This window comes from Notothenia rossii (assembly GCF_949606895.1).
Source record: "Notothenia rossii genome assembly, contig: scaffold_245, whole genome shotgun sequence".
Classification (NCBI taxonomy): domain Eukaryota; kingdom Metazoa; phylum Chordata; class Actinopteri; order Perciformes; family Nototheniidae; genus Notothenia; species Notothenia rossii.
Window position 1 is genome coordinate 1 of NW_027640347.1, and position 18,590 is coordinate 18,590.

At 42.3% G+C, this 18,590-nt stretch overlaps 1 protein-coding gene across 1 annotated transcript in view; it reads right to left on the reverse strand.

Annotated features, from left to right (window-relative positions):
- Window positions 1–351: 351 nt before the first annotated feature.
- LOC307026763 (HEAT repeat-containing protein 5A-like) overlaps window positions 352–18,590 on the reverse strand; it is a gene marked incomplete at its 3' end in the record, with an annotated part of 29,561 nt that continues 11,322 nt past the window's right edge. The window contains 19 exon segments of the mRNA XM_079694892.1: window positions 352–492; window positions 495–546; window positions 548–606; window positions 1,968–2,150; window positions 2,821–2,965; window positions 3,734–3,760; window positions 7,658–7,827; window positions 8,306–8,495; window positions 9,533–9,692; window positions 10,879–11,069; window positions 11,336–11,441; window positions 13,786–13,949; window positions 14,867–15,036; window positions 15,751–15,860; window positions 16,396–16,495; window positions 16,928–17,080; window positions 17,408–17,519; window positions 17,973–18,223; window positions 18,421–18,576. Coding sequence (XP_079551018.1) covers window positions 352–492; window positions 495–546; window positions 548–606; window positions 1,968–2,150; window positions 2,821–2,965; window positions 3,734–3,760; window positions 7,658–7,827; window positions 8,306–8,495; window positions 9,533–9,692; window positions 10,879–11,069; window positions 11,336–11,441; window positions 13,786–13,949; window positions 14,867–15,036; window positions 15,751–15,860; window positions 16,396–16,495; window positions 16,928–17,080; window positions 17,408–17,519; window positions 17,973–18,223; window positions 18,421–18,576 — 2,640 coding nt within the window.

Here is an 18,590-nt window from a genome sequence, read left to right on the forward strand (position 1 = left end):
CTTCCTGCCTTTCTTTCACACACATGCTCTCCAGTACAGGTTAGCTCTGAGTGTTAGCCATGCTAATGTAAACACCGACCATATTACGTCCAAAACAGTCGGGCATTGTTTCTGATAGCAACGTTTCTGATAGGGCCGTGGGTCCACATTTCAGATATTACGTCATATCGGACGCAAATCTGGATCAGCTCCGTTGTTCCCCCGTTTTTAGAGATTTGGGTACGGAGCAAAAGAGAGAGGGTTTATTTCCTGACGCTGCGTGAGTTCCCCGACACACCGGGGACACATCTTTATGTAGAAAAGACATCACAAAGTGACTTTTGACACCTTTAACATTCTGCACTCTCTTACCTGTGCTCTCCTGCAGGCGGCGCTCCTGAGCCAGAGCCATGTCGAAGTGCGCCGGGTCAGAAGTCTCACACTGAGCGATGATGCGACACACACACTCCATGGCGAAGCGGCGCGTGGCCCAGCGCAGCGCGGTGAACGGCCGCTGGACTCAGAGCGAGCTTTGAAGGCCGAGGAGTCGTCGTCTCGACTGGCGTCCCGCCTCCTCCTCCTCCTCCTCCTCGTCCTCCTGACGCAACTCCACCGGAGCCCGACAGTCTGAGAGAGATTACAGAAAGGTTCATCCCTGACAGTAGAAACTAAAGGTCCACTAACGAGCTTGTGTTAGCATTTTAGGATCTTCATTACCTTCATAAATATTAACTCAACCGCTCGCAACTTGGGTCACAAAGTTTATCGGCTGGTATTTATATTTTATAGATTTGTATTTGAATCCGTCTGTATAACTGTTAGTGTGATAGAGAATATGTAATGTTTCAATGTTTGATGATTGGGATTTATATTTATGATTTATATGTATTTAGAAACCACCTTCTTACATTACATTAAATGAATGTAATGATATTGATCTAAGGACAACAGAAAGTCAACACATCTTCACTTGCAGACTGAGAAACACCTGTTTCCACTGCACCCTGGCTTTTTCAGTTAATATCTTAACAGTTGATTGCACTTTTTGTTTTATTTGGCTGGCGCTTCTGATGAAAGCGACAGCCAAATAAAATGCAAGGTAATAAATAAAAACATCACCCTTTGCAGGCTGCTTCACGTCTAAGCTCACCAAATATACAGTTGTTTATTTCTATTAGAACAAGTACTATTGGGTTGGGGGGATGGGGAGGGTCGGGCTCTCTCCGGCATAATTATTGGTTCACAACACTTTGCTGCTGGTGTTTTTTTTTATTTTCTATAAAATGCTGAATGAATGTAATGCTACATGTTTTCACAACTCACGGCATTGTAGGCGCTTTCACACCGCAGTACTTTTCCCAGTAGGCTATAGTTCCGAAAATGTGCGTTCACACTAGGGATGCCAGAAACTGACCATGATCAAATTCGAAAATCGGACAGCCCTGGCGAATATTAATCGATTATTCCATAATAAAATCGAATTTTAAAAAATAATTTTCGATTATGGAGACTGTAACGAATATTTGAATAATCTAATAATCGCTGGCATCCCTAGTTCAAACCAAAAAAATCCAGAACTAGAACTTAGTTCATAGGAACCTTTTCACCCCCTTTTCAGTCCCTGCTAGAGAGCAGGTACTTTCATGGGAGAAAAAGGTTCCCATTTCTGATTGGCTGGGCAGACTGCAAGCCACGCCCCGTAAAACTCAAAAAAACGTTTTGTGACGACGCCATTTTATTTACTCGCATTAGCATTATTAGCATTAGCATTAGCCCAGCGCACCAACGGAGAGAGACTAATTTATGGCAACACAAAAGAAAACATGGGAGCGGTGGAGATGAGGAGGTGTCGGCGTTCTGGCGATTTACTCTGAAGGCTTCAGTAGAAGCTGCTGTTTCGGCCCATCTGTGGGAATTCTGTGTTGAACAAGAAAATTCATAAAAATATTTGGAAAAGAAAGAACAATTACTGCAACAATTGAACCCACCGGTGGTTGCAGACAGGACGTCCTTGCAAAGTTTGAGCCAGTGTCCAAGCTTCCCGCTGGTGGCGCTGGAGGACATCATGTGGACCAGCGTCTCCTGGATGTCCCGCCTCAGACCGGGATCAGACTCTCGGTCCAGAAGAGTGAACAGAGCTCCTTCCAGACCCACCTCCTTTATGGTGACGTCTGCAGAGAGAGGGGGGGTGTTAGGTGTCAGTGTAGGGAGAAATAATTGTCTTGATGTTCTGAATGATGGGAAAGAAATATGTGTAATAAACTGTGAATGCAACATGAAATACAATAAAGATAATCACTGTGTTTCGGACTGAATGTGCTGCAAATGTTATTCATAAAAAAGGGAAACAAATAAGTTTATGATTAAACTATTCTGACGGAATAAGTGGAACTAACGCTATTTGTCATTCTAGTCGGACCCATTCGAGCGTAAAAACTGTAACTATAAGTATCTGAAAGAAATATGTGTACTGAAACAAATACCAATAACTTTATTGCATCGTTTTCTTATGCGCAATTACTTCATACTGTCTTTGTCTTTTTCGTCCTGCATTTATTGGGCCCCCCTCAGAAAATAACTGGCCCCCCCAGTCAAATTGGTCTAGAGCCGCCACTGCTTGAATGTGCTTTTCATAACAGGAACGTAATGGAATTTTTGTGAATTCTGAATGTGGAAAATTAGATATTAATGAAGAAGTAATGTAATTTTTTCTGGAAACATCATATAGGAAACACATTGTAATGCCAGGAACAGTATTATTAAATGTATTCAAACATGCCTGGATGCTTAAACTGACATGATAATATAATATAATGAATGTATTAAGCTTTAGCTGCTGACCCAGCTGTGTGTTGTCTCGTCTGGGCAGCTCTTTGACCAGCGTCACAGCGTGTTCAGAAACCTCCAGCGCCTCCCGCTGAACCAGCTGCCGCAGACACGCCACCACGGCCCGGCGCAGACACAGGTACGAGCTGCACAGGTGGGCCTGACACACACACACACAATTTAGTTAACACTGTTTCCCTGTTATCACAGCAGGTGTAAGGTGTATAAGGCATGCAGCTACACACAATGTTTCCTCCAGTTTCCGAAATTAAACTTTGCAAACATTTTCATAAAAGAATATCTGTTAAAATAGTGATAATTATTAGCTACGAGTTCCCTAATCTAGAAAAACACAGATTTATTACATTAGATTTAAGATTAGATATACTTTTTGGATATCAAAACCAAGAAGATGTCGGATATTTTTTTCCTTGACGAAAAAATTAATGTTTTATCCAAATAGTATTTTTATTATAATAATTATTATTATCTAAAAGAACAATGCTGAAGTAATAATGCTCCAGAGTGAAAAGAGGTTACTCTCTGCTGGTTACTGTCAGGATCCTTTATCATTAAATAAATTCACAGGATGACTCTTAGTAATAATATTTAGATGAGTTCTTTCTGGAGGAAACACTGAGTATTTTCACTGTAGGAGAAACAAACAGCCAGCAGGCAGGGGGTTAGTGCAGTGCTGTGGGTAAAGTTATTGAGTTGTGCGTTAGTCTGCAAAGCAAACAGTGTTAAAATAAACTGAAAAACACGTGCGGGTTATTAGGGTACCAACAGAAAAGATGATGTTAAAAGCTCACAACAAGCCTGTGTGACGTGTTTCATGTTATTAGAATAACATGAAAGGGTTGATGGAGAAACAAGCTGAAAAGTAAAGTGAGACAAACAGCTTCAGGCCTTTCGAGAGAGAACCTACCAACAAAGAATAATCCAACAAGATCTCCTGCAAGACACAACACAGGGTCAAAGTACTCAACATAAGCCCTTGATATTTGTTTGGTTACAGTGTTACTAACAGATCATTGAATTGATGTTCATTGCATTGTTTTTGGGTATTTGGTTGATTCTGTGTCTAAAATCTTATAAATGTTTTTTCTTGTCTTATTTTTCACCACAACTAAGACTAAAGAGGTGTGAACAATTGGCTTAGTCAAAGCTCTTCCCCTTCCCCTTCAGACATTTGCTAAAAACAATTTAACTATGCTGTAGGTGTATATCAGGTGTATATCAGGTGTGTATCAGGTGTATATCAGGTGTGTATCAGGTGTGTATCAGGGGTGTATATCACCCTTACATTCACTGCATATGTTCAAAACTATATTATTTGACATATAAATCTTTAAATCTGTCCATAGATAAAAGCCAGGTGGTATAGTGTATATCATGAGTAGTTCAAGTGTAGTTCAGGTGTATATCAGGTGTAGTTCAGGTGTACTCAGGTGTATATCAGGTGTAGTCAGGAGTATATCAGGTGTACTCAGATGTGTATCAGGTGTAGTCAGGAGTATATCAGGTGTACTCAGGAGTATATCAGGTGTACTCAGGTGTGTATCAGGTGTACTCAGGTGTATATCAGGTGTACTCAGGTGTATATCAGGTGTAGTCAGGAGTATATCAGGTGTACTCAGGTGTATATCAGGTGTAGTCAGGTGTACAGGACTGTCTCAGAAAATTAGAATATTGCGATAAAGTTCTTTATTTTCTGTAATGCAATTAAAAAAACAAAAATGTCATACATTCTGGATTCATTACAAATCAACTGAAATATTGCAAGCCTTTTATTATTTTAATATTGCTGATTATGGCATACAGCTTAAGAAAACTCAAATATCCTATCTCTAAATATTAGAATATCATGAAAAAGTATACTAGTAGGGTGTTCAACGAATCACTTGAATCGTCTAATTAACTCGAAACACCTGCAAGGGTTTCCTGAGCCTTGAAAAACACTCAGCTTGGTTCAGTAAACTAAATCACAAGTATGGGGAAGACTGCTGATCTGACTGCTGTCCAGAGGACCGTCATTGACACCCTCCATCAGGAGGGTAAGACACAAAAAGAAATTTCTCAAAGAGCAAGCTGTTCACAGAGTGCAGTTTCAAAGCACATCCACAAAAAGTCTGTTGGAAGGGGGAAATGTGGCAGGAAACGCTGCACAACCAAGAGAGATGACCGCAGCCTTAACAGCATTGTGAAGAAGAGTCGCTTCCAGAATTTGGGGGAGCTTCAAAGACAGTGGACTGAAGCTGGAGTCCAGGTATCAAAAGTCACTGTTCACAGACGTGTCCGGGAAATGGGCTACAATAGCCGTATTCACATGGTCAAGCCACTTCTGAACTCAAGACAACGGAAGAGGCGTCTGACTTGGGCTAAGGAAAAGAAGCACTGGACAGTTGCACAGTGGTCCAAAGTCCTCTTTTCAGACGAAAGCAAGTTTTGTATTTCATTTGGAAGTCAAGGCGCCAGAGTCTGGAGAAAGGCTGGAGAGGAGCAAAATCCAAGTTGCTTGAAATCCAGTGTGAAGTTCCCACAGTCAGCGATGGTTTGGGGAGCCATGTCAGCTGCTGGTGTTGGTCCACTGTGTTTCATCAAGCCCAGAGTAAATGCAGCTGTGTACCAAGAGATTTTAGAGCACTACATGCTTCCGTCTGCTGAAAAGCTCTATGGAGATGAGGAATTCATTTTCCAGCATGATCTGGCACCTGCCCACAGTGCCAAAACCACCAGTAACTGGTGTACTGACCATGGCATTACTGTCCTCGATTGGCCTGCAAATTCCCCTGACCTGAACCCCATAGAGAATATGTGGGGTATTGTGAAGAAGAAGCTGAAAGACACCAGACCCAACAATGCTAATGAGCTAAAGGCCGCTATTGAAGCATCCTGGGCATCCATAACACCTCAGCAATGCCACAGGCTGATTGCCTCCATGCCACGCCGCATTGATGCAGTAATCCGTGCAAAAGGATTCCCAACCAAGTACTGAGTGCATTAATGGACATTTTCAAATGTTTGATTGTGTTTTGCTGTTATAAATCTTTTTTTTTTACTTGGTCTGAGGAACTATTCTAATTTTTTGAGATAGGATTTTTGAGTTTTCTTAAGCTGTATGCCATAATCAGCAATATTAAAATAATAAAAGGCTTGCAATATTTCAGTTGATTTGTAATGAATCCAGAATGTATGACATTTTTGTTTTTTTAAATTGCATTACAGAAAATAAAGAACTTTATCACAATATTCTAATTTTCTGAGACAGTCCTGTATATCAGGTGTACTCAGGAGTATATCAGGTGTACTCAGATGTACTCAGGTGTACTCAGGTGTATATCAGGTGTACTCAGGTGTGTATCAGGTGAAGTCAGGAGTATATCAGGTGTACTCAGGTGTGTATCAGGTGTAGTCAGTTGTACTCAGGTGTACTCAGGAGTATATCAGGTGTACTCAGGTGTACTCAGGAGTATATCAGGTGTACTCAGGTGTGTATCAGGTGTACTCAGATGTACTCAGGTGTACTCAGGTGTATATCAGGTGTACTCAGGAATATATCAGGTGTACTCAGATGTACTCAGGTGTACTCAGGTGTACTCAGGTGTATATCAGGTGTACTCAGGAGTATATCAGGTGTACTCAGGTGTGTATCAGGTGTACTCAGGTGTATATCAGGTGTACTCAGGAGTATATCAGGTGTACTCAGGTGTACTCAGATGTACTCAGATGTACTCAGGAGTATATCAGGTGTACTCAGATGTACTCAGGTGTATATCAGGTGTACTCAGATGTACTCAGGAGTATATCAGGTGTACTCAGATGTACTCAGGTGTATATCAGGTGTACTCAGGTGTGTATCAGGTGTACTCAGATGTACTCAGGAGTATATCAGGTGTACTCAGGTGTGTATCAGGTGTACTCAGATGTACTCAGGAGTATATCAGGTGTACTCAGGTGTACTCAGATGTACTCAGATGTACTCAGGAGTATATCAGGTGTACTCAGATGTACTCAGGTGTATATCAGGTGTACTCAGATGTACTCAGGATTATATCAGGTGTACTCAGGTGTGTATCAGGTGTAGTCAGGTGTATATCAGGTGTACTCAGGAGTATATCAGGTGTACTCAGATGTACTCAGGTGTATATCAGGTGTACTCAGATGTACTCAGGAGTATATCAGGTGTACTCAGATGTACTCAGGTGTATATCAGGTGTACTCAGGTGTGTATCAGGTGTACTCAGATGTACTCAGGAGTATATCAGGTGTACTCAGGTGTGTATCAGGTGTACTCAGATGTACTCAGGAGTATATCAGGTGTACTCAGGTGTACTCAGATGTACTCAGATGTACTCAGGAGTATATCAGGTGTACTCAGATGTACTCAGGTGTATATCAGGTGTACTCAGATGTACTCAGGATTATATCAGGTGTACTCAGGTGTGTATCAGGTGTAGTCAGGTGTATATCAGGTGTACTCAGGAGTATATCAGGTGTACTCAGATGTACTCAGGAGTATATCAGGTGTACTCAGATGTACTCAGGAGTATATCAGGTGTACTCAGATGTACTCAGGTGTATATCAGGTGTACTCAGGTGTGTATCAGGTGTAGTCAGGTGTATATCAGGTGTACTCAGGAGTATATCAGGTGTACTCAGATGTACTCAGGTGTACTCAGGTGTATATCAGGTGTACTCAGGTGTGTATCAGGGGAAGTCAGGAGTATATCAGGTGTACTCAGGTGTGTATCAGGTGTATATCAGGTGTAGTTCAGGTGTACTCAGGAGTATATCAGTTGTACTCAGGTGTGTATCAGGTGTATATCAGGTGTAGTTCAGGTGTACTCACGCAGAGTGCAGGTACGAGGCTGGCCAGGTTGACGTGTGGAGGTGAGAACATGTGCAGCTGCTGCATACAGGAAATGGCTCTGGCCTGAACCAGAGAGTCCGGACTGTCCTGCATCACCCCGCAGCCAATCAGACAGCTGGAGCGCAGAGAGGACACTGCTGCACCCTCACCTGACGGAGGAAACACACAGCATTCACACAAGGAGATTCAAGATTCAAGATTCCTACAGCTCCTTCACATAAAAACACAAACACACACCACTAGGGCTGCCTGATATTGCAATTGCGAAATGATTCACATTATTGAAGGGATTGATAATTCCGTAACCATAATTCTTCTTATCATTGAAAAGTTTATTAAATGATTATGCTGCTATAAGAGGATTTGAACCAAACACATACTGGATGTGTTATTAAGTCTGGAGGCCTTGATATCTCTCCAGTTCCACAATACTTGATACAAATATGTTATTTTAACACATTTAGCCTTCAACAAATATTGTGCTTCCTGATATTTGAATCTGCACTTGATCATATTGCGTTTTCCATAAAATAGGGATTAATTGTGAAGCAATTATTCACACCTGCTGCACCCTCCCCTTACAGAAACACACACACACACCACTTGTGTCTCTGTTTCTGTCCTTACCTTGCAGGTCGGGGCCCAGGCAGGTGATGAGGGCGTGCAGGCAGCGGCCCAGGCTGTGGTGCACCTCAGGGTGCGTGGGGGGGGCAGACAGCAGCAGCCGGAGCACCAGAGTGAAGGACGCCTCGGCATGGGCACGGTACAAACCCCCCGACAGATCCACCACCAGAGACATGCTGTGGAGAGACCAGGTCTGCACACAACGCAGGGAGGAGAGTTTGGGTTTATTAGCACTTCTTTCATCAAATGCTTGAGGGTTAAGACTTTGTTTTATGGTTCAAGGTTTACTTTCAGTTCAAGAAGTCTTTTGCGCTTTTGCACAGTTATGGTCAAAGACTCTTTTTCCACCTTGCTTCCTTTCCTATTTTGAACGCAATCCTGTTTTTCATAGTTCTGACTTTTCTTTTGGACTTTTTTTCAGAACGTTGACTTTTTTTCAGAATTTTCACTTTTCTTTCAAAGTTCTGACTTTTTCAGTTTTAGGGTTCAAGGTTTACTTGAAAAGGCCTTTTGCGCAATTATGGTCAAAGACTCTGGGTGTTTCTCAATGTCGAGGAAGGATGCTCCAGAGCCACTATTTCAAGCATACTACGTCATCGAGTGCCGCCGAAGGACTGCTCCCAATGTCCAGCATACTTGGAATTATACCGAGCCCGGCGTACTTCGTAGCGAGAAATTTCGAGGCTGCACATGTGTAGACTCCGCGGTCTTAAAATCCCCACAATGCTTTGCGCACGGACCAATTTCCCCAAATCTGTGGCGGAAAATGTAAGGCGGGGCCTCTCGTATGACGCACACCTGCACACTTGCTCGCCTGTTCCACTCTTTGTTTTCCGAATGCCAGGAAGTATTCTTGCCTCGCTTCTGAAGCAAGTGACTCGGAAGACATGTGCTACCAAGCAAGCGTACTCGACATTGAGAAACACCCTCTCTTTCCACTTTGCTACCTTTCCAATTTTGAACGCAATACATTTGCAAAGAAAATAGACAAACCCACTAAAACAAAGTTAAAGTTAACAGACAGCGTTTGTATTTCTCGTTATTTTCTATAGATATTGCGATAATTTTGTTATTGCAAACCTTCTGGGGAATATAATATCTAATCGACGGTCATTCTTTTATTGCAAATGTACCCAAAACAAAGTCAGAATCACCTCATCTGTGGATCTTTTTTGAAAAATGTAAGTAACAATGGACAAACAGACAGAGAAAGGACTGATGTGTGCGTACCTGGACCTCAGGTGAGGTGCTGTCCTGGCTCAGGGTGAACAGCACTCCCAGGCAGGTGGACAGGTGTTGAGCGGAGCTGATTCCTCCGGTGTAGCGGTGCAGCGCCCCCAGAGCCAGGGAGTAGCCACTGCGAGACGCTGCGTCCCGAGACGTCTTCAGCCTGGAGGATCAGCACGGTTAGAGGCAGCAGCAGCAGCAAAGGTAAAAGAAGACTGGACCTCAGGATGCTAGAATATACCTGTTTCAAGTCTCTTTATGATGGATCAATAATAACTCAATATTTAATAACTATTAGTTACAAGGATTACAGAAGCTCTTGAGAATTTTTTCCGAATTGAGATTATTTTCCAGAATTTTGACTTTATTTTACATTTTTCATACTTTTTCGGAAGTTTTGAAAAAAAAAATCATTATTTTGACTTTTCTTAAAAAGTTCTTGCTCTTAGAATTTAGACTTTTTTCAGAATTTAGATTTTTTTTCCAGAATTTTGACTTTTTTTCATAGTTCATACTTTTTCAGAAGTTTGGACCTTCTTTCATAATTTTAACTTTTTTTCCATAATTATTATTTTTCACAGAATTTTGACTTTTCTAAAAAACATCCGACTTTTTCCAGATATTTTGACATTTTTTTCATAATTCTGACTTTCTCAGTATTTTGCCTTTCTATCAGATTTTTGACTTTTTAGTATTCTTAGAAAAAATTAATTTGACTTTTATTTCAGAATTTCGACTTTTGGGGTAAACGCAGACTAAAAGTCACTGTACGTGGGATGCTGTGTACATGGACATGTGTGAAGATTAAAGAGGAAATCATTAATACTCCATTTCCACCTTCCACACTGAAACAAGTCCAAAGGCTGCTCATGAGCCAAAGAAGTGCATTAAGAGATGTTTCCTGCCTTACCCAATGAAGACACATTTCATCAAAGCATCATGTTGAGACGCACTGATATATTTGGATCTCAAAGTTATTTAAAGCTTTTTGAACTATTTCTGGTTTGTTATGTAACAGTCTCTCTTTGTGAAGAATATTTTTGGAACATGACCTTTTTGTTTTTGCTGTTTCTACTTTAAGATCATAAAGACTGGAAATAGATTGCAATGATTTTGAAGACTTGTTGTTTCATGTAGTCTGTTCACAACAGCAGGAATTATGCTTCATTGTAATAGGAATATAAGAATACTTATTCAAATATAAATACCACAAAAAAACATCTATATAGCTTGATCAGATAAGTAAGGGAGCATTCGTCAAAGGTCCTCTCCTGCAGTGAGAGTCCACTCCAACACCGTCTGCAGCATCTTGAATCTAAAGCAATGTTTGAAGGTGTGTGTTAACGTACCTGTCGAAGCAGAGCAGGGAGACGGACACGGTGAATCCGGGGTCTCCGACCACCTGAACCAGCCGAGCCAGACCCTCCGCAGCCAGACATCTGAGCAGGGGACTGACGCTCTCTAGCGCCCCCGAGAGGAGAGAGAGAGCAGGGGAGCGAACCTCCTCTGGACCCAAAGAGCCACGGATACATCCCTGGTGCTGAGGAGGACGAGGACGAGGACGAGGAAGAGAATAAAGGTAGGTTCCTTGAATCATGCTTTGTCAGAGGGTTGACTTTCAATGTTTGGTCGTAAACAAAACAAAAAACAAATAACTTTTGAAATGCTTGCTTTCTAAATGCAGTTCACAAAGGAGCATCTCAATACTGAGGCTTTTGCGACACTGCTTAATTCACGTCTTTGCATTAACACTTCATGTAATTGCTTCACATTTGGTCTCCACGCAGGTCGTGGTGGGTGTGTTACCTTGAGCAGACTGCAGAGGGCGGCACAAACGTGTGTCTGGACCGCCTGCTGGCGCTGACCCTTCAGCTGGTTCACTGTTTCCACAAACTGCTCCAATATCTTCACTCTGAGAAACACAGACAAATAATACATAAGCCACAAATGAGATAACAAAGAATAAATAAGTACAACATATAGGCCATATAAGGTGTAACACAATAAGGGTATAATACAATAAGGGGGCAGCAAACATAACAGGTATGGAGGGATGTGTGATGGGGTGTTGAATGACGTGTGGCTGCTGTAGTTAAATCAAATAATCAGTGGTTTGAAGTGTAATTTAAGTAAATACTGCACATGTGATGGCAGCACTTAGACTTGTTCATAGAGCTCAGCTTTGCTTATATTGTGCATACATAAAGAAATATGCTCATCCTATTAGTTTGCAGAGTTGCGATAGCGTAGGTTTTCTGTAATTAAAACTGTCAGCACAAGTAGGTATAACATATTCAGCAATATCTGAGCAGTGTATCAGTTTAAAATGTGCAAAGAGGAACAGCACAAATGAACCGTGAGCTCCCCACTAGTGTTAGTAACAGCATTACGGCAAAAAGAATTAGCCATAGCCTTAGTTTCCAAAACTGAAACGCTGTATGTAATGTACATAATAATGTTCCTCCTTCTACTCCAGTTGGACTCAGATGTCGCACTTTTCCTTGTTCATGTGATGTTTTGGTGTTTTTGTTTCTTTCCCATTAACTAAGTCTTTGCGTTTCTCTTATTTTGACGATACTGTTATGATTGGACAGTGGTGTAGTGGGGATGTTTTTACTGGGTGGACGCTATTTTAATTAGGTCATCCCAAACATTCGTGCAGTGCACTCACAAAACGGGCAGACAGGTCTACAGAAACCACCGGTAAGCTTAGTCCTACTTTAGTTACTGCCTCTCTTACAACCTCAGATCCAGTGCCTGATACGGTTCCAGGTTCCTGCTGTGCGGACTGAGGCTGGAAAAAGGAGTCTTTTTTATGATGGTCCTTGGTCTTGGAATGACCTTCAATCAAACCTAAAACTGAGGGCACTTGTCTCAATCGCATGTTTTAAGTTGAAGTTGTCTGAAGTCCTTACCACCAGCTGCTCTTGCAGTAATAAGTAGTGCACCTTAATGTCCCAAATGTGCACAATGTAGTGACTCCTCTAGTCTTTTGTTTACTTAGTTGTGTTCTCTGTATTTTATATGTCTGTGTTATGTGTAATAATGAGTAACGTTGCCAATCTCAATGCTTCTTATCTGGTTAAATAAAGGTTAAAAAAAATGTAGTTACTGTACTGCAAAAAGTAGTATGGTTTCTCAAAACCATGAAAAAAAAAAAATCATACTTCAAAAAAGTGGGGGCTCCAAAAAAGTGGGGGAACGGCGATCCCCCGCGTCCAACGACCACCACTACACCACTGGCTGTGAATAAGAAAATATGAAGGACAGACCATCTTTTTCTATTTGTTTTTTGGAGAAAGCAGCAGGCTATGTAGATTATTTTCTTCTCCCTGCTCCTTTTTGGGTATGGTGTGTTTATTGAGACATGTTTTGTTAGTAATCGTTATACATTAGGTTGTGCATAGTTACCATGAGCGGAAAAAATACAAATTAAATGAATGTACAGTAGGTTCCTTCTGACCAACATCAGCAGTGAGTATGGATATAATTTAAAGGGGACCTATCATGCAAAATGCACTTTTTGATGTCTTTTATACATAAACATGTGTCCCCGGTGTCGGGGAACTCACGCAGCGTCAGGAAATAAAACCCTCTCTTTTCCTCCGTACCCAAATCTCTAAAAACGGGGGAACAACGGAGCTGATCCAGATTTGCGTCCGATATGACGTAATATCTGAAATGTGGACCCACGGCCCGATCAGAAACGTTGCTATCAGAAACAATGCCCGACTGTTTTGGACGTAATATGGTCGGTGTTTACATTAGCATGGCTAACACTCAGAGCTAACCTGTACTGGAGAGCATGTGTGTGAAGAAGCAGGAAGTAAAAAGGAACTCACCTTGTGGTATAACCGGCAAGAGAGAAAGCCTTTGAGCTCCATACTGTTTCAGAGATAATCCTTGATAATCCATGATATGGCGTTTCATCACGGCAGCATTTAGTTTAGACGGTAGCTGCCGGGTCCCGCATGAGCTCAGACCCCTCCTTTTTTATTTTTTAAAGCTTTATACCCCAAATCAGCACTTTAGAAACAGGAAGTGAAACAGAGGGATATGAGGCATGGCTAGAATGGGTGATCTGTTTGGTGTTTGGAGCAAAACACTTCATAGACATGTTTTTTATATATTTGTATCTGAGACCTATGCTATTGCCTAAACATAGCACGATAGGTGACCTTTAAGCTGTAGGGCGCTCCTTCTGTTCAAGTTGACTTGTAGTTTTTATCTCGAGCAGCTGAGAGGATGTGATTTACCTCTGAGCGGAGATGACGTGGGGGTAAAGCGCTCCGAAGAGTCGAGCAGCTGCAGCGGTCAGAGCGACGGGAGGAGGAAGAGGAGCTGGAGTCGCATCACTTTTCTCACACAGGCTGAAGGCGTCGTTGTCCAGAGAGCCTCCTCCCACACTGCTGCCGTGGAGCTGGGAACAGAACACACAGATTCAAAGGTTGTATAGTCCTATGCACAAAGCTACAGTGAAATGGCAATGAAATTCTTCTGACCTGAGCTCCTCCAACAACGCAACATATATAGTCAAATACAAAAATACAAAATACAAAGTAGTGCAAAAAGTCTATATACATGTCAATAGAATATGATATGTACAAGAACAGAATATGAAATTAAATCATGTACATTAAGACAAAATGATATACGGTTTATTGTGGTGATAACTATTTAAAAACTTAACACAAAAAAGTAAGGGAATTTGTGTTTGGTAGATTATTTCTTTGTTGTAAAAATGCTTCTTGGCAATAAATTGTATACCATTGAAAGCCTGTTTTCTTACCTTTCAAATGGTGCCACATTGGTGAGGACCATGCATTTATGGGATGAGCAGCAGAGCCGAGTATGTGGGGTGCGCCCATGAAAAATGTGACAAATCTCCTCTGCCCAGATTATAAATAATTATACTTATAAAACGGACAAGTCAAATCAAGCAATCTGATTGGTTCTTAGCCGTGATATAATGAGCGTATATCACGGGTAGAATTGTAGTTACTTTTCACAACAAGTCAGTATCCCTCCGCGTCTGACAAAAGCTACAACCGTTACAACTGTTACATTACATCCGTTACGAAACTAACTAACTAACAAAGCTTAAGATGGAAACATGTAAGGGATAATGTGTAGCAAGGACTTATTGACCGTTGTTAAGGACCCTCACATCTGCAGAAAGAAGTCCGGTCGATTTAACTGTATACAGTTTGGTTTGCGTCGGGCCGAACCACGCCCCTGAACAGTGATATAATGGCCATATACCACGGCCTGTCGTGAGCTATTGCTTAAATATACAGCCCTGCGCTGTGCAGTTGGCATCCTGTTAGCATCCCTCACCTGTTCCTCGATGTATCTGTGGTCGGTGTTCTGGAGGGCGGGGCCAACGAGAGGCAGGTCGTCACGGTGACAGAGGGGGGGCAGCAGCGTGAGCTCTGAACACGGCTGGTTCAGATTGTTCTGACCCGACAGATCTGAGACCAGCTGGTTCATCACCAAACCAAAACTCTCTGCAGGAGGACGAGAGAGGGGCTTTCAGTTCAGTGTCTCACAACAAATAAATAGCCACCAATAAAATGTTGACTTTTTTCCTAATTTCGATTTTCTTTCATAATTCTGACTTTTGTTTTGAATTTTATACATTTTCAGTATTTTTTGAAAAAAAAGACTTTTTTCAGAGTTATGACTTTTTCTCACAACAAAAACAAAACAACTAAAGAGTTTAAAGGGAATTAGGAAGGCTTTAAACATAAAAATGTATAAGACAGATATACACAATAAGACACAAAGAAATCAAGGAGAGAAGGAAGTAACAATAACCAGGTTTTGATAAAAATGTTTTGCATATTTTAAACACATTTCGATAAATCTACAAGAGCAATTTTAAGTAGTTTGATCATCAAGTGAGATGTAGGCGGTCCAGGTGCTGCTCAACTCAGAACATTATTATACCATGACTTAACCATTTTACGATTCTTTCAAATGTTTCAATGTTAAAAGGCGGCGGGCCATATGCAGTGGGTTCGGAGCCTGTGGAACATTTAAAGCAATGTCATCCCCTCTATCTCTAATAAAGGCCCTCTCTGGCCCAGAAATGTCTTAAACTAGTGGACCTAAAGACACGGGGCAAATAAGAAATTGAAAAGCAGCACAGCAAACACAAAGGAAAGTGGGAAAGAAAGGTAGAAGAGAGGCAGGAGGTAGGAAAGGAGGTGAGTGGTAACCTTGGTAGATGTGAGGAGGCAGCAGAGCCAGCAGCTCGTAGACTCTCAGTCTGTAGATCAGAGACCAGCTGCGCACTGAACTGCCGTAAGACCGGAGGAGAGCAGGCAACCTGAACACACACACACACACACACACACACACACACACACACACACACACACACACACACACACACACACACACACACACACACACACACACACACACACACACACACACACACACACACACACACACACACACACACACACACACACACACACACACACACACACACACACACACACACACACACATAAATAAGCATGTTCTGGATAATACAAAATGTTTGTATTTGAATTAGGTCTGCACACATTGTTGTTTCAGTGTTGACATTGGGACGTGCACATACAAAAAAGTTATAATACATGAAGAGCAAGTTCAAATAACGCAAACTAACTCTTTACTTTTTTGTACCGTTCAGTTATCATGAGAAAATCATTCTTGTTGAAGGCCGAGTCAGTTTTCTGTCATCTGCTGAAAATAACTGTATTTCTTTTCAAATTGTTATATACGTTGGAAAAAGTAAATGTCCTCTCCTACCAATACCACGCAGCTCTGATTTCAATGTATTATATATATATTTGTGTTATAAAGCGACTGACTTGGTGAGCAGGGCGACGGCGCAGGAGAGGGGCGTGAGCAGACGGCTCATGATGTCATCGCTGACGAGCTCCCTGCAGTGAAGAAGCAGGTTCTTCATCGCTGAAAGACAGAAACACAGCCGTTTTCTTTTGATGCCTTTGTTTGTTGTTAACCTCAGCTCTTAGATGGTTAGTTAAACACAAAGATCCCTCCCACTGCGTCATGCTGTGCTTACAAAAGAGAGTTTATAAACAACACATAGTTCCCTGGATGACTACTTTAAGCTGCCGCCATTAAGGTCTTTTAAAAATGTAGTTAAAAGTTAAAAATAAACCACAAGAAATTCCCCAGAAACAGAAATAAAAGTAAAAAGATAATAGATAAAAAATGTTGCTATTGAAACTGTTAAATAAATAATATAAGATGAATGAAGGAAAATGATTGATCTCAGGCTCCCTGAAACGATTCTCATAAAATATTTTAAAAAACGAAATCACACGAATAAAAAATTGGAATCTAACACATAAAATAGTGCAGCAGTGTGGGACTGACCAAAGAGCGCCCCAGCACGTCCCTCCAGCGTAACCTGCCACGTAAAGTAGTCCCCGCGCCTCAGCTCCATCTCCTGCTCTCTGAGTGAAGCAGGAAACACACACCGCCACAGGAGGAGGAGACGAGGCAGGTGGTGCTCCACTACAGCCGGGCCTGCACACACAGGTCACACACACAGGTCACACACACAGGTCACACACACAGGTCACACAGGTCACACACACACACACACACACACACACACACACACACACACACACACACACACACACACACACACACACACACACACACACACACACACACACACACACACACACACACACACACACACACACACACACACACACACACACACACACACACACACACACACACACACACACACACACACACACACACACACACACACACACACACACACATTAACCAAACGGCTACAGCTTGTTTCTCTCACTACAGTGACAGAAGTGTTTTTACCTAAAGTGATGAGCGAGGAGACGAGCAGCCAGCCGGCCTGAGTCCTCTGCAGAGAGATCCGGCTGCTCTGAGAGGCGGAGCGCAGCAGGTCCTCAGCCAGACTCAGCACCATCTGCACACACAAGAGCACGTTAATACATTTAAATATACTGTCAAATAATGTTGTCACGGGACTGGCATTTCTAACTTCAATACAACCTTCAGCTGGCTTGAGTAAATATGGATATCTGATGCCATTTTTAATAACAAAATGAAATGATTCTTAACACATAAATAATGTTTAAAGATAAATATAACAAGGCTATAAAATGACTTATCTTTTCTTGGTTAGTAGCAGAGAACCACAAAATGATTGCAGTTAAAAATAATTCAACATGTTAACATCAATAAAACAAGACCTGACATTATCCCACAGTTAAGGCAAGAAAGCGCCCAAAAACAGAACGTGTTCGCTTTACGTTTTTTGTGTTACATGTTACATTTTTTATGTTACTAAATGCAAACATTAGCATGGGATGTGTAGTAGTAGAAATACTTAGTCATGTAGTGGGCTTATTTCACCCACCATGCCTTTGGTGTGTGGTATTCCCAGGGGGCAGTGCTGCACCGCTGCCACCAGGGCGGCGACGGCGGCTCCATATCCGGCCACGGCTTCAGGGGAAGACTTCAGCGCCGCCAGCCGCTCGGTGCAGCGATCCAGCAGCAAGGAACACTGGGATGGCATCGCCGTGGCAACGCAGCGTAGACACCATGCGGCAGCGAGAGAGGCGGAGGGGGCGGGGTGAAGGAGGACCGAGATCACCGTGTCCAATAGGGCTGCAGCACCGGTACACACATCAGAACAATACAACCTCCTGGTTTTTCTGATGTGTGTGTGTGTGTGTGTGTGTGTGTGTGTGTGTGTGTGTGTGTGTGTGTGTGTGTGTGTGTGTGTGTGTGTGTGTGTGTGTGTGTGTGTGTGTGTGTGTGTGTGTGTGTGTGTGTGTGTGAGTGAGTGAGTGAGTGAGACCCACCTGTGCTGCTGTCAGTGAGCAGGGGGGCTGCAGTGGATCCCAGTCCCTGTACGAGTCCTCCGAGCTCCAGCAGGCAGCAGACCAGCACGTGCTGACTGGCTGAAATGTCTGCAGAGGAAACTCTGGTCTCCACGTTCCCATCATTTACAGCTGCATCTGCACACACACAC